General features: G+C 34.3%; 1 protein-coding gene across 3 annotated transcripts in view; it reads left to right on the forward strand.

Moving 5' to 3' along the window:
• The window catches only part of TMTC2 (transmembrane O-mannosyltransferase targeting cadherins 2), a 482,099-nt gene that overhangs the window by 304,173 nt on the left and 152,871 nt on the right, over nt 1–25,055 (forward strand). For all 3 annotated transcript variants that reach the window (XM_003906839.5, XM_017946044.3, XM_017946043.3), the window contains 3 exons: nt 11,292–11,377; nt 11,833–12,017; nt 13,191–13,269. In XM_003906839.5, the coding sequence (XP_003906888.1) occupies nt 11,292–11,377; nt 11,833–12,017; nt 13,191–13,269 (350 nt within the window). The remainder of the gene's footprint in view (nt 1–11,291; nt 11,378–11,832; nt 12,018–13,190; nt 13,270–25,055) is intronic.

Raw genomic sequence — 25,055 nt, forward strand, 5'->3', positions numbered from 1 at the left:
TCTTTTTTTTTTTTTTTTTTTGTCCAGGCAATAGCAAAACTATTACTGAAACTCATTCTTGTTAATATAGTCCTAATTTTCAGTCATCTTAGTTTTTTAGTTTCCCAAATGCTTCCTACATCGATTATGTCATTTTATTTTCATGAAGCCTGTTATTATTGCTATTGTTAGGTCAACAATAGCAATTCTGTAAGTCTTGAGTTTTCCTCTGTAAGTCTTGAGTTTTCATACACATGGCTTGATCTGTCTGGAATGCTCTTGTCTGCGTTCCTGACTTGGTCCTTTTTTTTTTCTCGTCTTCTCTAGGAACTTCACCTCACCTGTTCTCTTGGGTAGGTGTTCCTTTCATGGGCTCCCAAAACACCTTACATTTTATCACGACCCTCTTTACACAGTATTGTGATTCTTTGCTTGTCTGTCTTCACCGTGAGACAATTCACTGAAAAATTATGTATTCATTATTTGGTAAGCTTGTTGTCACTGTTTAATGTATTGTAAGAGTGCTGCACATTACACTTTAATGAAATCAAAGCAAGAAAGAAACTGTTTATCCTTCAGTATTTCCCTGGTTTTGAAGGTGTGTGATTCCATGTTAAGCAGGATCCTGTTTCCCTTGCGTATTGCAGGGACATCAGCTTTGTTACTGAAATATGTACTCTTGAAAAGCATACTTTCATCTCCTACTGTGCTTTATTCATACCCACACTTGAATCTCTCAGATTTCAACCACTTTTTAAGACCTTTGTTAGAACAAGAGGCAAAAGGCCACTTTACTTAAGGATTTAGATGTTTTGACAGTTCTATCTAGAAGGCAGTCTTACTACAAAGAGGCACTGACAATTTGGTCAGATGTATTGTCAGAAGTAGGAAAGGGCATGCTTTTCTTTTTAATTTTTAGAAAATTTCATTTTTCTTTTACCTTTTTTGTGAAAATAGTAGAAATGGTAGGTTAGACTTTTTAATGAAAAATAATTTAATCCTTTTAATTTGCTTTCGTGTAGTCTATCTTCTTGTATAGTTGGTGTGTGCAATTAGAAGAGACACTGGACTTTATTTTCTGAAGCAATGTATTGTAGTGAGTTGACATGAAATTCTAATTATGGTTTTTCAACTTTAGTGCTGTTGATGTTTTGGACTGGGTTATTCTTTGCTGTGGAAGACTGTTCTGTGCCTTGTAAGATGTTTAAAAGCATTCCTGGACTCTACCCACTAAATGCCAGTTACATTCCCCAAGTTGTGACAAGCATAAATGTCTCCAGACATTGCCAAATATCCCCTGGGGCGGGGGTGGGGGGGTGGGGAAAGTCACTCCTGATTGAGAATCACTGTGCTAAATAAATGTTCCTCTTCTTTCTCTGTCAATGTTTAGGATCACCTAGGGACCCATATGCCTATTTACATTTAATGTTTGCGTTCAACTCTGTCCAATCCACTGTTATTGTGGATTTGACTGTTCTTCATTAATCAAGTGTCCAGATTATTGTGATTTCATAAAGTAGTATCTTAGACAAAGACAGGGTTGTTAGGGGAGATGGGAGAAAAGATGGGCGAAATGTTCCTAGGGAAAAGAAATACTACACATGCAGTATTATTAGAACATGTGCTCATGATCAGACAAAAAAAAAAGGTTAAAAGGATTTAAAAGAGAACATTTTGTTATTTTGTTTTAAGTAACATGATTTTCTAGAATTTAGGTCTTAGAAATAGCAGTAGTTCATATGTCCAGGTGCATTTTCTCTCTTTGACAAAAACAAATACTGATTCTTTCTCTTTCTCCAATTATTTTCTTCATCACTGGCTGCTTAATTTCACTGTCTGTTGTTCTAAAAGATAGATCATTAGAGGAAAAATCTGAGAAGGAAAATATTCTTTAAAAAATGCTGTAATATATCCATCTACACATAGATATACAAAATTGACCCTACTACTTTTAATTTAAGAGACTGGAAATATTTTTTTTTAACTTCTCCCCCAAAAGGCACTTTAAATTCACACTAATATATAGCATGGCCTGATTTTCTTAATTTCCAGGCAACTCTGTATGATATGGACTTACTGCCATATTAAAATATGTTCTTCCACTATGTCAACCTTATGTGATATCCTTGAGTTCTAAACATGGAAACAAAAGAATGATACCTGCTACCACAGAAACACACTTAAGTATATAGCCCATAGACCCTATAAAACAACCACACAATAGAAACTACAAAGCAAAAAACTAATAACTTCATGATAGGATCAAAACGTCACATATTAATATTAATCATGAATGTAAAATGTCTAAACGCTCCACTTAAGAGGCACAGAGTAGCAAGTGGAATAAAAAAAAATATGTCTGCTGTCTTCAGGAGACACATCTCACACATAATATGACACCCACAGGCTCATAGTAAAGGGTTGGAGAAAGATGTAGTGTGCAAACAGAAAACAACCAAGAGCAAGAGTCACTATTCTTCTATCAGATAAAACAGACTTACTTTGTTTATTTGAGACGGAGTCTATGTCACCCAGGCTAGAGTGCAATGGTGTGGTCTCAGCTGACTGCAACCTCCATCTCCCAGGTTCAAGTGATTCTCCTGCCCTCCGCCTCCCTCCCAAATAGCTAGGATTATAGGCTCCCACCACCATGCCTGGCTAATTTTTGTATTTTTAGTAGAGATGGAGTTTCACCATGTTGGCCAGACTGGTCTTGAACACCTGACCTCAGGTGACCCACCCACCTTTGCCTCCCACAATGCTGGGATTACAGGCATGAGCCACTGCACCTGACCAGGTAAAACAGACTTTAAATGAGCATAAGTAAAAAAAAGTACAAAGAAGGGCATTCCATAATGATAAAGTATTCAATTCAACAGGAAGACTTAACTGTCCTAAATATGTATGCCTTCCACATTGGAACACCCACATTCATGAAACAAGTACTTTTAGGCCTACAAAAAGACATAGCCACACAATAATAGTGGGGGACTTCAGCACCCCACTGACAATGTTAGACAGATCATTGAGGCAGAAAACTAATAAATTCTGGACTTAGATTCGACACTGGACCAACTGAACTGATAGCTATCTATAGAATACCAATAAACCACCCAATACACATTCTTCTCATCTGTACATGGAACATCGCCCAAGATCGACTACATGCTTAGTCATGTAATCAATGTGTAATCTCACTAAATTAAAAAGAAAACTGAAATCATACCACCCACACTCTTGGACCACTCTTGGAATAAAAATAAAAATCATTACCAAGGAGTTCTCTCAAAACCACAGTATTACATGGAAATTAAGCAACTTGCTCCTGAATGACTTTTGGGTAAACAACGAAATTAAAACAAAAATCAAAATGTTTTTAAGTAAATGAAAACAGAGACACAACAATCTAAAGTCTCTGGGATACAGCAAAAGCAGTGTTAAGAGGAAAGTTCATAGTCCCAAACGCTTCCCTCAAAAGTTTAGGAAGATTTTAAATTAACGATCTAACATCACCTAAACTAGAAAAACATGAGCAAGCTAACTGCAAAGGCAGAAGAAAAAAGGAAATAACAGAAGTCAAAACAAACCTGAATGAATTTGAGACCCCAAAATCGAAACAAAATCAGTGAACCCCAAAGTTAGTTTTTTTAAAGGATAAAGAAGATCTGTACGGCCGGGCACAGTGGCTCAAGCCTGTAATCCCAGCACTTTGGGAGGCCGAGGCGGGTGGATCACGAGGTCAGGAGATCGAGACCATCCTGGCTAACATGGTGAAACCCCGTCTCTACTAAAAATACAAAAAAAAAAACTAGCCGGGCGTGGTGGCGGGCGCCTGTAGTCCCAGCTACTTGGAGGCTGAGGCGGGAGAATGGCGTGAACCCGGGAGGTGGAGCTTGCAGTGAGCCGAGATCGCGCCACTGCACTCCAGCCTGGGCGACAGAGCGAGACTCCGTCTCAAAAAAAAAAAAAAAAAAAAAAAAAGAAGATCTGTAGACCACTAGAGAGATTAACAAAGACAAAAAAGAAGGATGATATTAGGTTGGTGCAGAATACAAATAAGCACAATCAGAAATAACAAAGATGACATTACAACTGATCTCAAAGAAATGTAAAAGATCCTCAGAGAATATTATGAATGCTTCTATGCACGCAAACCAGAAAATCCAGAGGAAATGGATAAATTCCTGGTATGTTTCACAAGATTGAACCTGGAAGAAATAAAAACCCTGAACAGACTAATGCTGACTTTAGAAATTGAATCAGTAATTAAAATAAAAAGAAAAGAAAAACACAAAAGACAAAAACTTACCTACCAAATAGCACTGGACCAGATAGAGTCACAGCTAAATTCTATCAGATGTACAAAGAGCTGATACTAATTCTGCTAAAACTATCCAAAAAAAAAAAAAAATCAAGGAGGAAGGACTCCTCCCTGACTCATTCTATGAAGCCAGCATCACCCTGATACCAAAACCTGGCAAAGACACAAGGAAGAAAACCAGGCTGGGCACAACGGCTCATGCCTGCAATCCTGATATATTGGCAAACCGAGGTGAGAGGATCGCTTGCCCTCAGTTGTTCAAGACAAGCCTGAACAACACAGCAAGATCTCATCTCTACTAAAAATCAAAAAGTTCACCTAGGTGTGGTAGCACACACCTGTAGCCCCAGCTACTGAGGCAGGAGGATCACTTGAGTATGGAAAATGAAGGCTTCTGTGAGCTATGATCACAACACTGTACTCCATCCTAGGTGACAAAGCAAGAGTCTGTCTCAAAAAAAAAAAAAAAAAAAAAAAGGAAAACTAAAGCAAACTACTGACCAATATCCCTAATGAACATAGACACAAAGATCCTCAGTAAAATACTAGTAAACTGAATTTGTGCAGCACATTAAAAAGGTAACTTGCCACAATCAAGTAGGCTTCATTCCTGGGATGCGAGGTTGGTCAACATGTGCAAATCAAAAAATGTGATTCACCACATAAGTAAAATTAAAAACAAAATTTATATGATTATCTCAGTATATGCAGAGAAAACTTTTAATAAAATTTATCAGCCCTTTATAATAAAACCCTCAAGAAACTAGACATTGAGGGAACAAACCTCAACATATTAAGAGCCATCTTTGACACATCCACAGCCAACATCATACTAAATGGACAAAAACTGGAAGCATTCTCTTTGAGAATTGGAATAAGAAAAGATGCTGACTGTCACCATTCCTATTCAACATAGTACTGGAACTCCTGTTAGGCAAGAGAAAGAAATAAAAGGCCTCCAAGTAGGAAGAGAAGTCGAACTCACTCTTTACTGATGATATTGGTCTATACTCAGAAAACCCTAAAGACTCTGCCAAAAGGCTCCTGAAACAGATAAATGACTACAATAAAGTTTCATGATATAAAAATTGATGTAAAACAGTCAGTAGCATTTCTATACATGAATAATATTCAGGCTGAGAACAAAATAAAGAATGCAGTACCATTTACAATAGCCATACACACACACACAAAAAAAAATAGGAATATTTCTGACCAAAGAGGTGAAAGATCTCTACAAGTAAAACTATAAAACACTGCTGAAGGAAATCACAGATGACGCAAACTACGGAAAAACATTCCATGCTCACGATTTGGAAGAATCAATATTATTAAAATGGCCATACTGCCCAAAGCAATTTACAGATTCAATGTTATTTCTATCAAACTACCAATGTCAGTTTTTACAGAATTAGAAAAACACTATTTTAATATATGGAACCAAAAAAGTACCTGAATAGCCCAAGTAATTCTAAGCATAAAGAACAAACCCGGAGGCATTGCATTATTCAACCTAAAACTCTACTGTAAGGCTGCCACAACCAAAACAGCATGGTACTGACACAAAATCAGACACACGGACCAGTGGAACAGAATCTGGAATCCAGAAAGCCTCACATCTATAGCCATCTGATCTTCGACAAATTTCACCAAAATAAGCAGTGAGAAAAGGACTTGCTGTTCAATAAATAATGCTGAGATAGCTGGCTAGCCATATGCATGAAATCAAACTGGATCCCTCCTTTTCACCATATGTAAAAATTAACTCAAGATGGATTAAATATTTAAATGTAAGTCCTCAAACTATAAGAATCCTAGAAGGAAACCTAAGAGACACCATTCTGGACATAAGCCTTGGGAAAGAATTTCTAACCAAGTCCTCAGAAGACATTGCAACAAAAACAAAAATTAACAAACAGCACCTAATTAGGGTAAAGAACTTCAGCATAGCAAAAGAAACTATCAACAGAGTAAACAGACAGCCTACAAAATGGGAGAAGATATTTGCACATTATGCATCCAACAGAGGTCTAATATCCAGAATCTATGAGGAATGTAAATAATTGAACAAGCAAAATACAATGCCATTAAAAACAAAACAAAGAAAAAGAGAAAGATATGAGCAGACACTTCAAAAGAAGACATGAAAGCAGCCAATAAACAGGAGAAAAAATGCTCAACATCACTTATCATCAGAGAAATGCAAATCAAAAACCACAGTGAGGTGCCATCTCACACCAGTCAGAATGGCTACTATTTAAAAAGTCAAAGAAACAATAGATGATGGTGAGACAATGAATACTTATAAAAACAGTGTGGAGATTTCTTGAAGAACTTAAAACAGAACTACCATTTGACCCAGCAGTCCTATTACTGGCTATATACCCAAAGGAAAATAAATCATTCTATCAAAAAGACACCTACACTCACATGTTCATTACAGCACTAGTCAAAATAACAAAGCTGTGGAATCAGTCTGGGTTCTGTTAATGATGGACTGGGTAAAGAAAAGGGGGTAAATCACCAGGAAATACTACACAGCCATAAAAAGTATATAATTATGTATTTTGCCATAACATGCATGCAGCTAGAGGTCATTATCCTAAGGAGATTAATGCAGGAACATAAAACCAAATACTGCATGTTCTCATTTGGAAGTGGCAGCTAAATATTGGATATTGCTGGCCATAAAATGGCAATAAAATACACTGGGGATTACTAGAGCAGAGAGGGAGGGGAGCAACGGTTGAAAAATTAACTAATTGGTACTATGCTTGGTACCTGGGTGATAGGATCAGTTGTACCCAAAACCACAGCATCACTCAATATATACATGTAACAGACCTGTGCATGAACCCCTTGAATCTAAATTAAAATTTTAATGAATATGTGGGTATCAGGTTTTTTTAATTAAAAAAAATGTTTAATATGTTCCTGTTTTTCATATACATAGAAACCAGAAGATTTGGACATGATCTGCATGTAAACAAGCTATGACATTTTTAAACAGTCATGACAAGTCATAAAAAGCCTTTAGTATGAATGATTTATTAAATTACAGGTCCTCATTTATATCCAGACTATTAGGCTTGAATTTTGGCACTTTGTTACCTGTTATTTGACCTTAGGTATGCTATGTAACTTTTTCTTGCCCAAGGTTCATTATGTGCAAAATGAAGAAAGTAATAATATCCTACCTCTTAAGATTATTGTTGAATAATAAATAAATGTATGTAAAATGCTCCATACATTCTAAGTGCTGAGTAAGTTTCTCTGCCACTATCATTGTTATTATTGTAACTATTGAAGGATTTCTGTCTATCATGTTATCAGTAAAATAAAAAAGGGTTTTATCAATCTGGAAAACAACACTAACAGAACCCTAGTCATAACAGTGCTAGAATTGGTCCAAATTTATCCAGAATTTCCAAAATGGCACTTGACTCCTTTTCATTGTATCAACACAAATTAACATTATATAAAATTTGGAAGGTTTTACAGCAAAAAGAAATGTAACTGAGCACACATGTACCTGGAATTGAACTATTTCATCTCTTTTCTCTTTTTCTTCTAGAAAGAGCATTAGATTTAGTATCAGAAACTGTTTTAATTCTGGCTTTGCCTCTTATTAATCATAGTAACTAGAGGGAGTTGGTTAATTCTCTGAGCCTCTCTTTCTCCCTTTGTAATGTGGAGCTGATAACTCTTTTTACTATGGTGTGCTTTCAGCATCTGCCAGTATTATTTGGACTCCAGACCTTTCCTTGTCCATTCCTGGACTGGGCAGTGGTGATCCTCTGCCCTGTAGTACAGTAATTTTCTACACCCTTTGTTTTCTTATTTATCTCCCTCAGTAGATTTTGCATCCATAGGCGAGTGCAACTCTGTTTTGTTCACATTTGCAACATCCTTTCTTGGACATAGTTAATGCTCAATTAAATCCTTAGCCCATAAGAAATCAGTCACAATAGTCATCTATCTTAGACTCACTCCATTGCTAACTTTATTCAGATTATATAGAGGATGATGATATTCTAATTCAAAGACTCACAGTACATTTATTCCTGGAAATGATTTGCTGAATTCCTCTGAGTGACTAGGATCCGCCCCCTCCCCACAAGAATAAGGCAGGCAGAACACGTTTGTCCCAGTGTGGTTATTATACTATTTATCTTTTTTTTCGTCTTTGTATATTTTATGAATTGGAAAATGACAGGAAGATAGTCTGTCAACATTGGGAATCCCATGAGGCTAAGTACCTCAGTTTTCAAGGTTTATGAGCTTTAGGTACATTGTCAGAGATATGTGCTCATTCCCTTCATGTTCATTCCATCTAGCCTAATAGCATATTTGCCCTTTAGGATTGTAATTATGTGGAGACTAATTAGTGGGCTATTGCTGTTATTCAGGTGACAGATAAGATAAAAAGGGCTCTGACAGAGCCATAAAGATAAACCTTGAGGGGCAGAGTAAAGAGCCTTAGAAAATAAGAATAGGTGGGCTTAGGAGACAAAACATGGAATTGTGAGGATAAGTGAAGACTTAAGAGTGATAATCAGGTTTCTCATTTTAGCAACTGGAGTTTGTGTTAATTACAAAGATTTTTACCCGATTTTATTTATTTCATTTATTTATTTTTCGGTGGGAGATACTGATTTCATTGTTTGGAGGTATTGATTTTGAAGTTTCAGTGAGCCTCCATCTTGTTGTGGCTCAGCTTTTGAAAGCAGATCTTGATGTCAGGAGGGAGATCATTATTTCAAAATTGTGGGCAGTCAGCATATACATGAGCCACATTTATGCCTGATGTCATGCAGAGACTCTATTTATCCATGTAGACTATTTATTCCTAGAGACAAGTACAAAATCCTGTAAAACACCAACTGCTTTTAAAGGAGTTCATGAATAAAGAGACATTTTCTTTTTCATTCTGTGTAGGAAGTTCTCAAGAAGACTGGTCTCTCAGGAGCCCAGGAATACAGAATTTCAGGAAGGAAGATGAATTCAGTAGTCTGAGGTGTAGTAGTTGAGTGGAGTTTGACATAAGTGCACTATTTTGGGGGTCTGATAATTGGTAGAAATTTAATAGGACATTTCAGGGGAATTCTGGGAAGGGAATCTAAACAGGATTTAGGGGTAAATGGGATTGGGAAATTGGTCATACACACCACAGACCATTGTTAAAGAAAATCTGGCTTTGAAAGGAAGAACAGTCATAAGCAGTAGTTAGAGGTGGATACAAGAAAGAATAAAGCTTATACGGGTATTTTCTTTTCCTATGTCTAAGAGGTAAATGAACATTTTTGTAATCTTAAGAAAACTATATGGTAAAAGCAGCTGAAGATATTGGGACAAAGAGGGGTTGATTGAAGGATTTTAATTTCTAAAAAAGCTAGAAAAAATAGAATTAAATATCTAGATGGTATTTCTCCCCTCGTGCCCTTAGCCTTCTATCAAAGGAGATGCACCTCTTTATCTGAATTTTTTTTTCTTTATCTGAATTTTAAAGCAAAGCCATGAAGACATTTAAGGTTGTAGATAAGTTTCAGAAGTTAGCTAATATGTATGAGTTTAATTCATGGGAAAGCATTATGTCAGTAAAATTATTGTCATAAAGAATATTCCTTTTTAAAAATTTGTTCATCCTCTTTATCAATTTTGCCCATGTTTGAATAAAACTGACCATTTCCACAAATACCTGACTACTGCAGGAAGCTTTATTCTCTCTTGTTCCTAGCAGCAGACAAGTACACTTGACAGCATAGTATATTAATTTCATGATCAAATTAACTGTTGTTCAAATTTTTTAATAGAAATATATATATGTGAAAGTGATCTTAATGTGTTTGGGAGTTCTTTATTCAGATGACTTTTTAGCAACTATGAGAAATAATGAAGTTGTTAATATGTGCTTTTGACACATGTGAGCATTCTTTAATTTTAAATATTTTCCCAAGATGCTCATTAAATAATGTATTTTAAAATGCTTAACAGAATAAGTTTTTATTAGCAGCCTTCTCTTTTCTCTGACCTCCATTTTACCAGCCTTTCAAAGACCTCAGCAGCTGCCAAGTTGAATCTGCAATTTGAGATGATAACAGCAGTATTCAGGCTCAATAGATGTGCGGAATGTCTGTAAGATACTTAACTGATTACAAGAGAATGGGGATAGGCCAAAAAGCCCTCTGTGCGAGCTTTTTGAACTTAGTTCAATTCTCCAACACCTTGTTTTGATAGACATGCCTGTAATTGATTTCATTCGGTCATGAGGGTGGGTTCTGGCATGGCTGAGATGTTACATGCAGTTACTACCTTAGCGCCTTCTAAGAAAGCCTATGGATTCTTGGGGTCTGCAGAGAAAGATGTTTTTCAGAACAGTGAACTGAAATTTGCACAATGTTCTGAAATCCAATCTTATCAAACTAAATCCAAATATCAAGAAAAGGATGATGTGGATAGCTTTCAGTCTTTTTTGTTGTTCTTTTTTGGCATCTGATTAAACTCTCTCTCTTTACTATTGAGCCAGACTACCTTTTTCCTCTCAGGCAGCCAAGCACCAATATTTCCCAAGTAACACAGCTAGTGAGAGAGGCATCTCATGTTTCCATATATACATATCTCACTGCCTTAGACAAGTTTCCTTTCCGAAGTGATGGGAAAATGTGCATGCTCCAAGAAGAAATCCAGGTGGTTAGTAATTCTAGTGGGAGAGAAAAGACGGCTAGAAAAGGGGAAAGTTCAATGGTGGTTAAAGGCTTTTAGAAAATACCTCCTAATACTTTCTAATGCAGCACAAATGCAACTGATACCTACCCAGTATTTTCCCTCCTGAGGAATCATTTCCTTATATTTAGAATTTATTTTTATACTACCAGGTTAGCATTTTTACTGCGTTGTTAACCGTTTTTATTTTTGGAATATAAAATAAAAATTTGTGGTTTTATGTATAATAATACAGTCCTTTCTCTAAATTTCTGTTTTCCTCATGCAGAGGGCTACTTCTCCAGGAGAACAGCAGGTTTTCAGAAGCACTACATTATTATAAATTGGCCATTGGGAGCAGGCCTACCCTGGCTTGTAAGTAATTTTCAAGTTTTTATTTTTTTATACCTCTTTCTATATTTGAAAATTAACTCTAGTTTACAGCCTCACTGAGAAAACACTTGGTGCTTTTATTTCTGAATACTTGCTAATCAAATTATGAACCTCTAACAGTTATATCTTTCAATTGCATCATACTTTGATGTCCATTGATCATTTAAAAAATTATGATAGCTATAACTTTTACTCAACTAGATTTTAAGCTTAAAATATTTGGAAGTGCTTGCTGGCAGGGACTATTTCATATGTTTTGCAGTGATATTTGCAGCTTCTACTACCATTGTTGATCCCATGAGTATTTGTGTCTTAAGTACTTTTTTCTTTTTTAATGAGCACTAAACCATAGAAACCAAATTGAAACAAAGAAAACTTTATTTTATTCACAGTGTATATCATCTTCTCACATTTTCGTTTCCACTTTTCCCCCTCAGCTGCATATTTAAATACCGGTATTATTCTAATGAACCAAGGAAGGACGGAAGAGGCCCGACGGACATTCTTAAAGTGTTCTGAGATCCCAGATGAAAACCTAAAGGACCCTCATGCACACAAGAGCTCTGTTACCAGTTGTTTGTACAACCTGGGAAAGCTGTACCATGAGCAGGGACACTATGAGGTCTGGCCAATGCCTCTCTATCCTTTTCTCTCCCCCTTGTTCGGATCTAGTCTCTGGTTTCTAACCTACAGCCTCCTTTCAGAGCCTGTGTCCTTTCAACAACTAATATGTATGCACATTAAACTATTGTCCTTTGAAAAACTAATACCTGATGACTTTAGAAGGGTTTTTTGATCAAATTTGTTTAGAAAAAGCTTCTGCTAAATAAAAATTTAATAGATTTCTTTCCTGTGAGTTTCTCAGAGCAATTATGTCAATGGTATGTCAATATGTATTGAGACTGTTCAAGATTGGGGAAATAACATGAAATGTTTCTCGAGCTTCTTTGCTCACCATTTCTTTGGTTTGATGATCCAAGACACAGTTTCTAGAATTGTTACCCTATAGCCAGTGTTTGAGATTTTAAAAAATACTTTCTTTGTACTTTGCATGTTAAGGAAGTGATTTGATATAAGTGCCACCCGTTTCTCTTAATTCTTTAAAAAACTGCTATGAAATAAAATTTAATTTTATTATTTCTTAACTGAGAGAAAAGAATCAGTGGTGTAACAGGATGTTGCACAGTAGGTTAGGAGGTGACCCAGACTGGTCCTCCTTTCCTGGAAGCCTGCTTGCATGAGTTCCTTATTGCCCCTCTCTCCTTCAAACTGCTTTCCCCTGCCCTCCCACTCATGTACTCTTACGCAATGTATTAAAACTGTAATATAAGGATGAAGATACAACTTTTAAAATAATTGCATTTAGTAATTTCCCTGGGTCTTAAGAGCTGGAAGATTTGTTAGCTGACATTATATTTAGATCCTACCAGGTTTCCTGACTTAAAGTAATTATGCGCTTTAGATGACTAATGGATAACTTTCAAATATATATATTTTTTAGTTTTTTAGTTGAGTAATCTGTATGAACTTGAAAATTTGTATTAAAAGACTATTGCTAACATTCAACGCCTCGTTAAGCTATGGCATTCTTCACTGACTGGGCTGAGTATTTTCATTGGTGGAATTGAGATAGTATGCCACAAAAGGACAGCTCAATTATTTTCCTCTAGTGAACCATTTAGAAATAGCAGTGGATGGTTTTAACTTTGGAAGAACGATATTATCTTATTTTCAGTGATGATCCCTGCACTTTAGTGATGATTTATCTCTTTTTTTTGTTTGTTTTATAAATTAGGAAGCCCTTAGTGTATACAAGGAGGCAATTCAGAAAATGCCAAGGCAGTTTGCCCCACAGAGCTTGTACAACATGATGGGTAAGTAAAACATTAAGATTTTTTAATTGATATTTCAGGGACCCGTGGAGGAACAGGAACCCATGTTCGTGTTTAATGGAATTCTAATAAATCGTATTAATCCTCACAAAGAAACATTCACAATCTGGCATCATACTCAAATTCTGACAGAGCATATTTATTCTGACATGACAAATAAATGCATTAGCACAGCGATTCCGAACACCTTGGTCATATCCCAGAATTATTGCAAAGGACTCTCAAAACCATCTGGGTATTGAATATTAGCTAGACTCTAGAGACTGTAGAAATAATCTATATATGTATAATTTTTCAATAATAGAGATGAATAAAATATACATTAATTTTAGTAGGTTCATCAAATTCATGATAATTTTTATCACAGTATTTTCTTAATCAGAAGAATCTCTAAACATGCTATGACGTAGAGATAAATGAACTTTGATGCTTGTAAAAGATAAGATAAATTAGCCAACTTGTGTGGTTTTCATTGATGAACACTTGGATTTCAGTAGACCTTTTCAGCGTAATATTTTAGAAAAAAACAAGATTAGGTAGACAATAGATGTGCTACAACAATTATTCTATGTTTTGTGTTGAATAATTAGCCTAATTTTTATTAATCAGAAAGTATATAAATCTAAGCCATGAATTTTTCTGGGTATAAGAGGTCAAGAACAAGAAATTATAATAAAATAGCTTTCATCTGTGATTGATCCCTGTCTGCCTTGTAGTAAATTGTTGCTACAGTTGTTTGATGATGGTTATGACTGCAAACCACATATTCAGCATATGACACTTGGAAAAAAAATCCCTAAAGTAAGGTGGCCTAATGATTAATTAATATTGCTGCTTGGGGATAATAAAGAGAAGAGAAATGTTTTGTCCTCAAATCAAATATTTCTTTTTTTCCAAAGCACAAATTGCAAAGTCAGATTTTCCCTTTTCATTAAACCTGCTTAAGTTGTTTAATATTTCTAGTCCTCTCTCATGCATATAAAATAAGTGAGATTAGACTATATAATCTCTAGGATTACTGTACACTTCTACATTCTATATTTGAGGAATTTAATAGTAGCTTTATGTCTTGAGCACAGAAAAAAATCCCAAACCTCTCCCAAACTACAAAATATACACCTGACAAGAACACTCATGTTCTCTTTTTTCCAAAGAACAGAACATTTAGAAATAGTTTAAAGATAGGCTGGAGCACTGGACAGTAAACAGAAAAACAAAATTATTTGGAAAAGGTTAAAATATTTTTTCCATGTCTCTGGGAATCTCACCCCCAATTTGCCTGGGAAGTGATTGAATATCATATTAAACAGCACACTGGAGTGTTTTTTAACTGTCATTTTTTTCTCTTTGGCATAATTACTAAAAGGTTAAAATTTAGCTTTATTAAATACATTCTTGCCATTAATTTTTTATAAATTGAAACAGTGCCTTTTACTATCCAGCATTTCACTGTCAATCTATCTATACGAATGAAATATACGTGTCCATAAAGCACATGCTTAGGATGTGTAGATTTATGAGTTGAATTAACATTTTTATTTTAATGGTGGATGTTTTTGTGTCAAAATAAATACTGAGAGAATTGCTTTCTATAGCTTTGGTTTTAATTTATTATTTTATTCTTAATTCTAGTGCTTCCAAGGCCTTATTCCCAATTTTTCTCAGTTATCAAATAAGACATCTTTCTTCAAATTAGGATAGGTCTCTAAGATTCTTGGCAACAGACTACATGTAGTATTTTTGTTGTTATTGTTGTTAATGGAAAGCGGTGATGTTCACTAGAGTTAGCTGTTTCAGAAATTCATTCAATTATTTTATGTGAATAAATTTGAAAATTCAGCCAGTACCTTGGGATCTGTCTCTCATATGGTTACACAGATGCTCAGCTCACACAGGCAGCAAAAGATAAGTGTGTCCCTGGGGGTTATTGCTTAATCTTTTGTCTCATTTTCCATTAGAGAAGGAGATGGTTGCTTCGTCCAGACTCTGAAAAGCACCCTAACAATTTTTAAAGGGAGGGTCTTAATATTTAACATTCCAGATTTTTTCTATGATTATGGTGGCTGCCTTCTATTTAATTTTATGTGAAGGTCTGTTAGCCAATCAGGTTTTATAGTTTCAGTTGTTCAGGAAACTATAATTTTCTCAGAAAGTGAATTCACCTCCTAATCAAAATGGGTTAAATCCCCCAAGTGTTGGCTTTAGCTCCTAATACATTTTGATTAGCCTCCATTTGACAAGAAAAAAAATGACCCAGGAGATAAGCTGCCCTATCAGTTCATCAGTTTCATTAGTCTGTCAGCATGTGCTGATTATCCTATCAAGTTTATCAACAGCCTTGAATGTGTTTTCTAATTCACACATTTACATATTATTAGTGCCCTTTAGGGATCAGTGATGGATTATAATGTCTGGCTAGATTTACCCTGTAAGTGTTCATTTTTCTCATGTGTCATTTACCCCTTCACAACCACTACCTCCAAGCACTTGTGTATAGATATACAAGCATTTTATTTTTTCTCATTCTATTTTTTCTTTTGTTTAGAGGTTAGCAGAAGTAAAGGAGTGTGTGTGAAAAAATACAATTATATTTTTGTGTTTGTATTAGTGTAATACTAAATTCACTGCAGTTGCTTTTGTTAAAAAACATTCTAGTCCTTTGATTTTAATCTCCCTTTGAACATTTTATGAAAAACATATTACATACCATGTGCCGCATGCCAGTTGACTTACCCTGAATGCCAAGTGAGTGTGTTTTTCCTATTTGTGTATTAATAGAAAATAACACGTTTGATTAATTCCCCAACTTAAATTTTCCATATTTTAAAACTATTCATTTATTTTACTATGGCAGCTTATAAGTAAATTTTTAAAAATGTTTAAAAGCCTATACTCGTTTATCCTCTTCAATTTCATAGAACCAAGATGTTTGAGTAACAATAATTGAGAAGTACCTTCCCATCCTGAATTAGGTGAATTACAAACATACATAAAAAACTAAACAGATAAATAGTATTTTATAAACAAAAGCTAAAATTTTACTTGGATTCATATAATTAGGAAGATATGGTAATACATGAAATATTAAGAGAACAACTCACAAAATATGTGTTAAATTGCTCCTAGCCAGTTGTGTGACTTAATTCTGTGGACCTCATTTCCTCTTGAGAAAGCAGGTTAGATTAAATTGAGATTCACCATAAGGTAGTCCCTGAAGTCAGATACCCTTGGTTCAAATTATGGCTTTGACACTTTCTCCCTGAGCATCCTTGGGAAAATTACTTAAAAGAAGCCTCAGTTTCCCTTTTATAAGATTTTGGTAACAGTAGTATCGGTTTCAGGATTGATTAAAATGATAAAATAAAAAAGGTAAAACAATTGGTCCAGCTACCTAACCTAATAAGTGTTTTGTAACGGGACTTTCCATTGTAATTATCATCATTTCCTTAGGCTTTTAAACTCCAAAAGTTGATTGTATTCTTTGTCACTGGCTTTTTGCATTTAGCAATGTGAATATGAATACTTCATAAACGAGATTTTTGTCATCATTATGGCCTTGGTAGTCACCACAGTTCAATGGAGATTCTGTTTAGTTTTATCCTATCTGGAATTGCTGTATTTTCTCTCCAGGCTCATTTCCCTTTTTCTCTCAGTAACTACAGTCAAAATCCTTCTCTTACCATTAGCTATATTAACCAAAACTAAAAGAGTATATTTTGTTATTGCCAATTTACTTGGTTTCATTAATAGAGTGCTTCCTCCAAATTAAAATTGTCATATGTAGGTTATAGTTTTTTTCTGTCATGATTTATTTTTCTTCTAGATCTAACCAAAATTATTCTGTGTTCTGTCACTCATAGGCATTTATTGGATCTCAGTTTCTCTTCTTCTGAAATTATAGATGTATTTTAGAATCATGGAATGTTAAAAATGGAAGACTCATATCTTCAAAGCCCTTATAATATTTTATAAGATAAAAATTAACACCCCCCAAATTTTATAAAGTTCAGATTTACAGTTTGTATTAGAACCAGGAGTATAGTTTCTTGACTTAAATCCAGTGCTTTTTCTGCTTAGTCCTTCTGTGTTACCTAAACTATCACATTTTTACTATGTCAAAATAGTTTTCCTTTGCACTTAAAAATTCGCAAAAATTAAATATATTAAAACTTCTACAGTTTTACTATAAAAAATAAAACAGCTGTAAAGTATATTCAATATACTGGATATTAAAATGTTTTTTTAATGCAGGATAATTTCTAAATACCCTCAGTTTCTCTTTTCTTTCTCTGTAATTGTTTATTTCTCCTATTATCTCTACTTACGCATTGCTTTTGAATAATCCTAAGGGATTATGGGAAACTAAATTAGGCTGCAGCATCCAATTATTTTTATCTGTTTGAACTCTTTCAATCCCAGAGGTCGTTTTAAGCCTATTTACTATTTAAAATAAAATGACTTGGCTTTCTCAATGCCGAGTAATTGTTGGGTTTAATTATACAAGCAATTTACATCATTTCACCATGGTAATATATCTTGAGAACAAAAGGGCATAATGTATTATATGGAGTAAAAGAGAGCCTAGGGTGACTGTCTTGTCATTTCAGTCTATAATAACTGTTTAGAATAACCTCTGTATGCAAAAAAAAAAAAAAAAAAAAAAAGTCACAAGTGCTGGGACAGTACAGAGGCAGCAGACATATGACATGTAAATAGTTAATCTAGTTCCTTCTCTCAAAGAACTTTCTGGGAGATTTCACAGTTGGTCCAGAGCTCTTTAGGGCCTCTCTGTAATAATTAAATGCCTATGAGTAAAATGGAATACTTTTACTCTAACCTTGAAAATATTTTGTCTGTAGCTATATAGGCTATGCTATGTTGACTAGACCAAAGAAAACAAACAAGAGAAACTCAAGCTTTTTAATTTCTTATGTGATACTTAAGAAATACGTATTCATAATTTCCTGTTCTCTAAAAAGTGTGTTTATGATGAACAATATGTATTTATCTTAGGGAGAGATTCTTTTCTCCAGGAGAAATGTGTGATAATGGCCCATTGCTTTTTATTATCTTATTTGCCTTCATTTTCATCGTACTGTACTGATTCTCTTATGATAATCTCTTGTTTTATATATCCCTTTTAGTTTTCAGTCCCAGCTCAATATTGGAAAATGTATTTTCCTCCATCATCCTTCATCTAATAAATGTTTTACTTACATAGATTTGAAATTGAAAAAAATGTTTTCTCCCTATATCTTCAATAAGGAGGAGGAACATTTTGATTTAATTTTTAATTCTTTACAACAGCTCTTTAATTATGAGATATTTTCCAGAGTTTATTGGGCCATTCACAGAGAACGAGGAAGAAAAATAATGAATAGGAAACAAAAATGAATTTATTACAGCAATTTTTTTGTATAAAAAGCTTGTGTGAATTTTAGAATTGTATTTTTGAGAAAGAAACTTGTGGTATGAAAGAGTTAAGTGTCATAAATAGCTACAAGTGATGTTTAGTTTTTTAAACTATTTAGGTGAGAAGAACTGACAAATCACCTTCTGAAAACAATGCAAACATTCTCGCTTGTAAATTCAAATTCTACTTTTGGTCTGTACATTATGCTCTGCGTTCATTCAGCAGAAGGAGTATAAAGGAAGTCTGTTTCTTTCTCAGCCTTCTGTGTGGCTTGTGTTTAACTGAATCATTTATTTTTCTTGGATTCATCTGTGTTTGTATGTGTATGTATGTTTACCTCACCTTGTTTCGGAATATATTTAAAGTGGGGATATTCAGAGTAAATTTTTGACATGATGGTTTACATGCTTAATGTTTTCTCCTGTGTTTAGTTGTTCTTAAGTGGGTTGCTCAAGGCATTTAGCATGCTGACTGTGAAAGAGATGGTTTTTAACTGTGTGAGATTTGAACTTTCACATCTTTCAAGTGTGGAAGCATTAACACTCCACTAGCGTTAAGCTCTTTATACCACCTGCTTCCCCTATTTTGAGTTCTGGTGATTTTCCTATGATTGCTTCCATTGGCACTCTTGAAAATCAATGAGGCAATCCTACAAATATGAATATGACCATATAACTGGATTAGTCATTAATCTATGAAATCCAAAAATAATATGAACCTCTAATTTTTAAGATAAGTCTCTTTATTTCATTTCATTTTTCCATTATCAGAAAGGATACAACCAGGAGACCAATGCCAGGTATATGGAGTTTGCCAGTCCAGAAAGGCAAAATATAGATTTGAGAGATTTTAGAAGTATACTTCGAAGATTATATACTCAACAAGATAAGGAAATCATGAATGTTTGGCTATGTATAAAAAATAATGAATATATTAAATTTATGAGCAAAAAACTATAATTTTTTTCTCCTAAAAGTTTATTTCTCATTAAAAAAAGTACAGTTTTTAAAAATACATTTTCAACGTTTTACACTATATATAAACTCTACATTATGTACTATGGTTACAGATGCTAATTTGCTAGGCATTAGTCTGTACACTACAAAGGCCAGCATCCAGTTCAACTGCATTAAGTAGGTAATATATTTTGTTTAAAGTTTCAATTAAACCCAGGGCCAGAAGATATATAGCCCCTATGGGGAGTTTGAACACTTTAATGCCTATAGTAGGATTGCCTAGGGATCATGTGTAGGTCTAAATGTCGCTTGCTTTCCTGGAAATATGATATGAGACAGTTGATTATATTTCATTGCTATTAAAACCACAAGAGCCCACCTGTTACATTAATTCATCCTCCTGCCAGTTTTGTGGTAAAGAAAAAGATCAAAGCTTAAAAACTTTATATTTAAATTGAATTATAAGGATATGAATATAGTCAAATTAATGCCTAATTATATCCTTCTTATTCTCTGATTCCCAAATAGTTTCAGTGTGTTCTGTTCAAAAAAATCTGTTTTCAGGCTAGGCATGGTGGCTCATGCCTGTAATCCCAGCACCATGGCAGGCTGAGGCAAGAGGATTGCTTGAGCTCAAGAGATGGAGACCAGCCTGGTCAACATGGCGAGACTCCATCTCTACACACCCACACCCATGGATACATACAACTGTTTTCTGAGACTTTAATAGAAATAAATGAAAAAAAAAATATGTATTGTAATCTTTAATTGGGGCAATAAACGTGGAGTAAAACTTTTACTCAGTAGTAAATACAGGTTGGATTTTATATAGAAAATTGTGATTTTATGTTACACCTGGAAAATTCATTAATTGGATTTCAAAATCTTAACATTCTAAATGAAGCTGACAGTGATACCAGTTAGATGAAATAGACATAGTCATGTGGAAGAAGATCATTTTGTGTGAAGGATACAATCTTGAAAATCAATGTCAAGGAAATGAGAAGATATTCTTGCACATATTTAGAATAGGCAACTGTAAGGGTAGAAAGATGTGATACCTTTCCTCAGTCATCGTAAGGGTCATGGCCAAGACTCCTATAACAAGACAGGTTGACTTGACAAAAGCCTAACAAATTTATTTAATCAAAATTTTACATGACAGAGGAGGCTTCAGAAATGAATTTCAAAGACCTGGAGAAAACCATCTATTTCATGCATAGGTTTGACAAAGCATGGACAGCCTTGTAGAAATGTGTTTGGACAAAAGGGTATGATCTACTGGTAATCCACTGAGTGGGAAACCCCAGCAAGACTTTTCTGTTCAGATTCTTATCGGCCTCTCTTTGTAGTATTCCTTCCCTCAAGGTATGGGGCAGTACCCCTTTGGAATGAGGATCTTCAAGGGAGACTGGAGAGGGAGAAAGTGACCATTCTAGGTTTTATGCCCTGCTGTAGTGGAGAAGAGTTCTAATTTTTGTGATTCACTTAGGGGAAGAGTATGTATCTATCACTTGTTTCAGGGAAGACAGAGAGGTAGGAGACAGGAGGACAGGAGGAGTTCGGAAAGACTTTGTTTCCATGATAGAGATTAGAAGGCTTTCTCGGCCTAATATCTTTTAGTTCAAAGCATTTAGCATGCCAAGGTGCCATATTTTGGGGTATTGTGTTCAGAGCCTTAACACGTGAAATATAAATTACGTTGAAAATTCAGTACATTACTAATTGTATGTATTTTGCTGTGTACTCAAGTCTGATTTTCCTAATAAGTAAGGGAAAATTGTTTTCTCCGTAAAAATCTCATTTAACTCTTCCAATGAGCTTTCATTTAGTTTTAATTTTATCTACACGGATAGAAGCCATCACCATATTCACTTGATCTTAGCCAAAAGGCTGAGAAGCAATAACCGTTGACATATTCAAATTAAACAAAGAATGAAAATAGAACATACAGAGTTTTGTTCCGGAATGCATCATTTTTGCCAACATGTTAATTATGGGAATGGGGTTTTTGTGGATTATTATAGAATCTTATTCTCAAGTATTCATTACAAGTTGGATGAATTTTTCAATGTGTGCTATGCCTTAGTAATTAACATTAATATAGCAATTTAATATAAGTAAATTATTCATTGCCTATTATGGAGATACAGTGCTTGACTCAGGAATACACATGAAATGTATTCCTAAAAAGATCTGTGTGGAGTTGAAAAGTCTTCCGTTATACTCTTTTGACTCATAGGAGAGTGCTTTTTCATTTATTGTTTTCCTGCAACTATTCAACTCCTGTTTCTCTGAATACTATTTTCATTTGTTCTTTCCAGGCTAGTACAGTATTCACTCATTCTTTTTTCCATATAAACCTTTCTTTGTAAAAAAATAATAATGCGATTTAGCACTTCTTTGCATGTTTCTAGTGTTCACTAATTATCTCAGTTTTATTAAGCCATTTTATTTACTCCATTTTAATTTTCCTGAAGACAGTATTATATTTTTGGGGAAAAGATCCTCACTTCATCATGAAGATGCACACACACCACACTCACACATGTGCATGCACACACACAATCTCACTCTATACTTTTTGAAAATTCTGAGCATTTAAGAGAATTGGCTTTGATATTTGTGGATTGATTATTTTAGCGATTTATTTCCTTGAAAATATAAAGGAAATTGATTAGCCTGGAGACGTTCAGGATCCCTAGTTGCAAATAGAGAAATATTTACACAGGCTTCTGGCTTTTTTTCAAGTTAAAGTTTGATGGAACATCAGATGTTTCCGGTATATGACCTTATGTTAGAAATGAGGAACTTTTAAAAGTTTCGCTGAAGTTTAACCTACTTCTTAACAATTAGTGTTATTCCTTAATGAAACACATATTTTTTCTCCCTGTATTTCTTGTGTTTGCTTTAAAACTACACTTTCAGACTTCCAAGAGTTTCCCCTTAAATTTAATGCTATAGGACTTGGAGAGTTGCATATTGAACCTTTTCCTAACTTTTCTCAAATTAAGACTTGGATAATATTACATTTTACTTTCAATACTACTGTACAGTAGCCGCTAAAGGATTTCTAATCAGAAGCAATATATCTGGAGCAACTAGATGGTGTTATTTTTATACGAATAAAATGACAAAAATATTGAGATGGAGATAGAAAAGATTCACAATATTTGACTACTAAAAGGTACATCAGGTTTGTGGCATAAATACATTTTTAAAAAGGCAGACTCGCTAATGTTTCTAGTAGTGTTTCTAATGCTTCTAAACACTGTGAATTAAAAAATGATTAAAATTACAGCAAGTTAAACTCTTTATAATCACTTATGTCATATGGCTCCATCAGACTGCAGGTTCTAGAAAAAAAGAATTATTTGGAAATTTATCTTCAAGGGCATACTTAGTAAAAAAAATGTAACACCTAAATTCAAGTAGGTACATGATATGATCAATTATTTGTCAGCTATTTATCGAGCACTCTCTGGAGCCAAAGCTTTCTGGACTCAGGTTGGAAGACAGAAAAATATATAAAAATTGTGTGTCTTATAAAAATTATATATTTATATATAGTTATATATATTTATATATTTATATATATATTTCTAATATATTTATATATTTATATATATAAATTATATATAATTAGACATTTAGAATTATAACTATTAAATGGAATAACCAAGACTTGATCTAGATGCAGCCAATCTTGAGTAGATCAACTAAAAATTAAGAAAGAGACAGGATTTTTTTTTTTTTTTTTTTTTTTTTTTTTAATTCTTTTGAGACGAGTCTCGCTCTGTCGCCCAGGCTGGAGTGCTGTGGCCGGATCTCAGCTCACTGCAAGCTCCACCTCCCGGGTTCCCGCCGTTCTCCTGCCTCAGCCTCCCGAGTAGCTGGGACTACAGGCACCCGACACCTCGCCCAGCTAGTTTTTTGTATTTTTTAGTAGAGACAGGGTTTCACCGTGTTAGCCAGGATAGTCTCGATTTCCTGACCTCGTGATCTGCCCGAAGAGACAGGATATTTTAAACCAACTAGGATATTTTTACCTCTTTATGAAATGAACATATATAAATATCTGAGCACTGGTGAACCTACAGATGATTATCCTATTTTGGGGATTATGTAGTTATTTATTCTTAGCCCTTGATGTTGTAAATGATAAAACTGAGGACCTGTGAAATCACTCATTTTTCTAAAACATACAGCTATTAATGGCAAAATGCGAATTCAAAACCAAGCCATCTAAAATACTGTTTTGGTATGTATGTTTAATTTCCATGTGTGTATGTAGTTTTCAAAATTTCTCTTGTTATTGATTTCTAGTTTTATTCCATTGTGATCAGAGAATATACTTGATATAATTTCAGGGGTTTTTTAGTTTTTCTAAGACTGCTTTGTGGCATAATATGTGGTCTGTTCTTGAAAATGATCCACTTGCTGCGGTGAAAAATGTGTATTCAGCAACCATTGCAAGAAATGTTCTGTAAATGTCTGTTAGATTTTTTTTGCTCCATAGTGCAAATTAAGTTCAGTCTTTCTTTGTTGACTTTCTATCTGGATGGTCTGCCCAATGCAGAAAATTAGGTTTGAAGCCTTCAGCTATTATTGTATTGGGGTCTATCTCTCTAGCCCTAATAATACTTGGTTTATATATCTGGGTTCTCCAGTGTTGGGTGCATATATATTTACAATTGTTATATCCTCTTGCTGAATTGATGCATATATCATTATATAATGACCCTCCTGGTCTGTTTTTATAGATTTTGTCTTGAAATCTATTTTGTCTGGTGTAAGTATAGCTACTCCTGCTCTTTTTTGCTTTCCATTTGCATGGAATATCTTTTTCCATCCCTTTATTTTCAGTCTATGTGTGTCTTTATAGGTGAAGTGTGCTTTTATGCAACAGATTGTTGAGTTTGTTATTTTTTTTTATTCAGCCACTCCTGTTTTTATTGGAGAATTTAGTCCATTTATATGCAATATTATTATTTATAAGTAAGGACTTACTCTTGTCATTTTGTTGTTTGCTGGTTATTTTGTGGTCTTTTTCTTCCTTCCTGTCTTCTTTTAGTGAAGGTGATTTTCTCTGGTTGTGTATTTTAATTTCTTGCTTTTTATTTTTTGTGTATGTTTTATATGATTTTAGTCTGAGGTTACAATGAAGCTTGCAAATAATATTTTATAACCCATTATTTTAAACTGATGACAACTTATCACTGAGAGCAAAAAATTAATGGGCAAGAAAATAGAAAATGAATGATAACCCTACACTTTAAATTTCACCCTCCTGTTTTTTAACTTTTAATTCTTTCTGTTTATGTCTTATACTGTGCATGTCTTGATTGTTGTAGTTATTTGTTTTGATTGCTTCATTTTTCAGTCTTTCCACTCAAGAT

This window comes from Papio anubis, chromosome 9 (assembly GCF_008728515.1).
Source record: "Papio anubis isolate 15944 chromosome 9, Panubis1.0, whole genome shotgun sequence".
NCBI classification, from domain to species: Eukaryota; Metazoa; Chordata; class Mammalia; order Primates; family Cercopithecidae; genus Papio; species Papio anubis.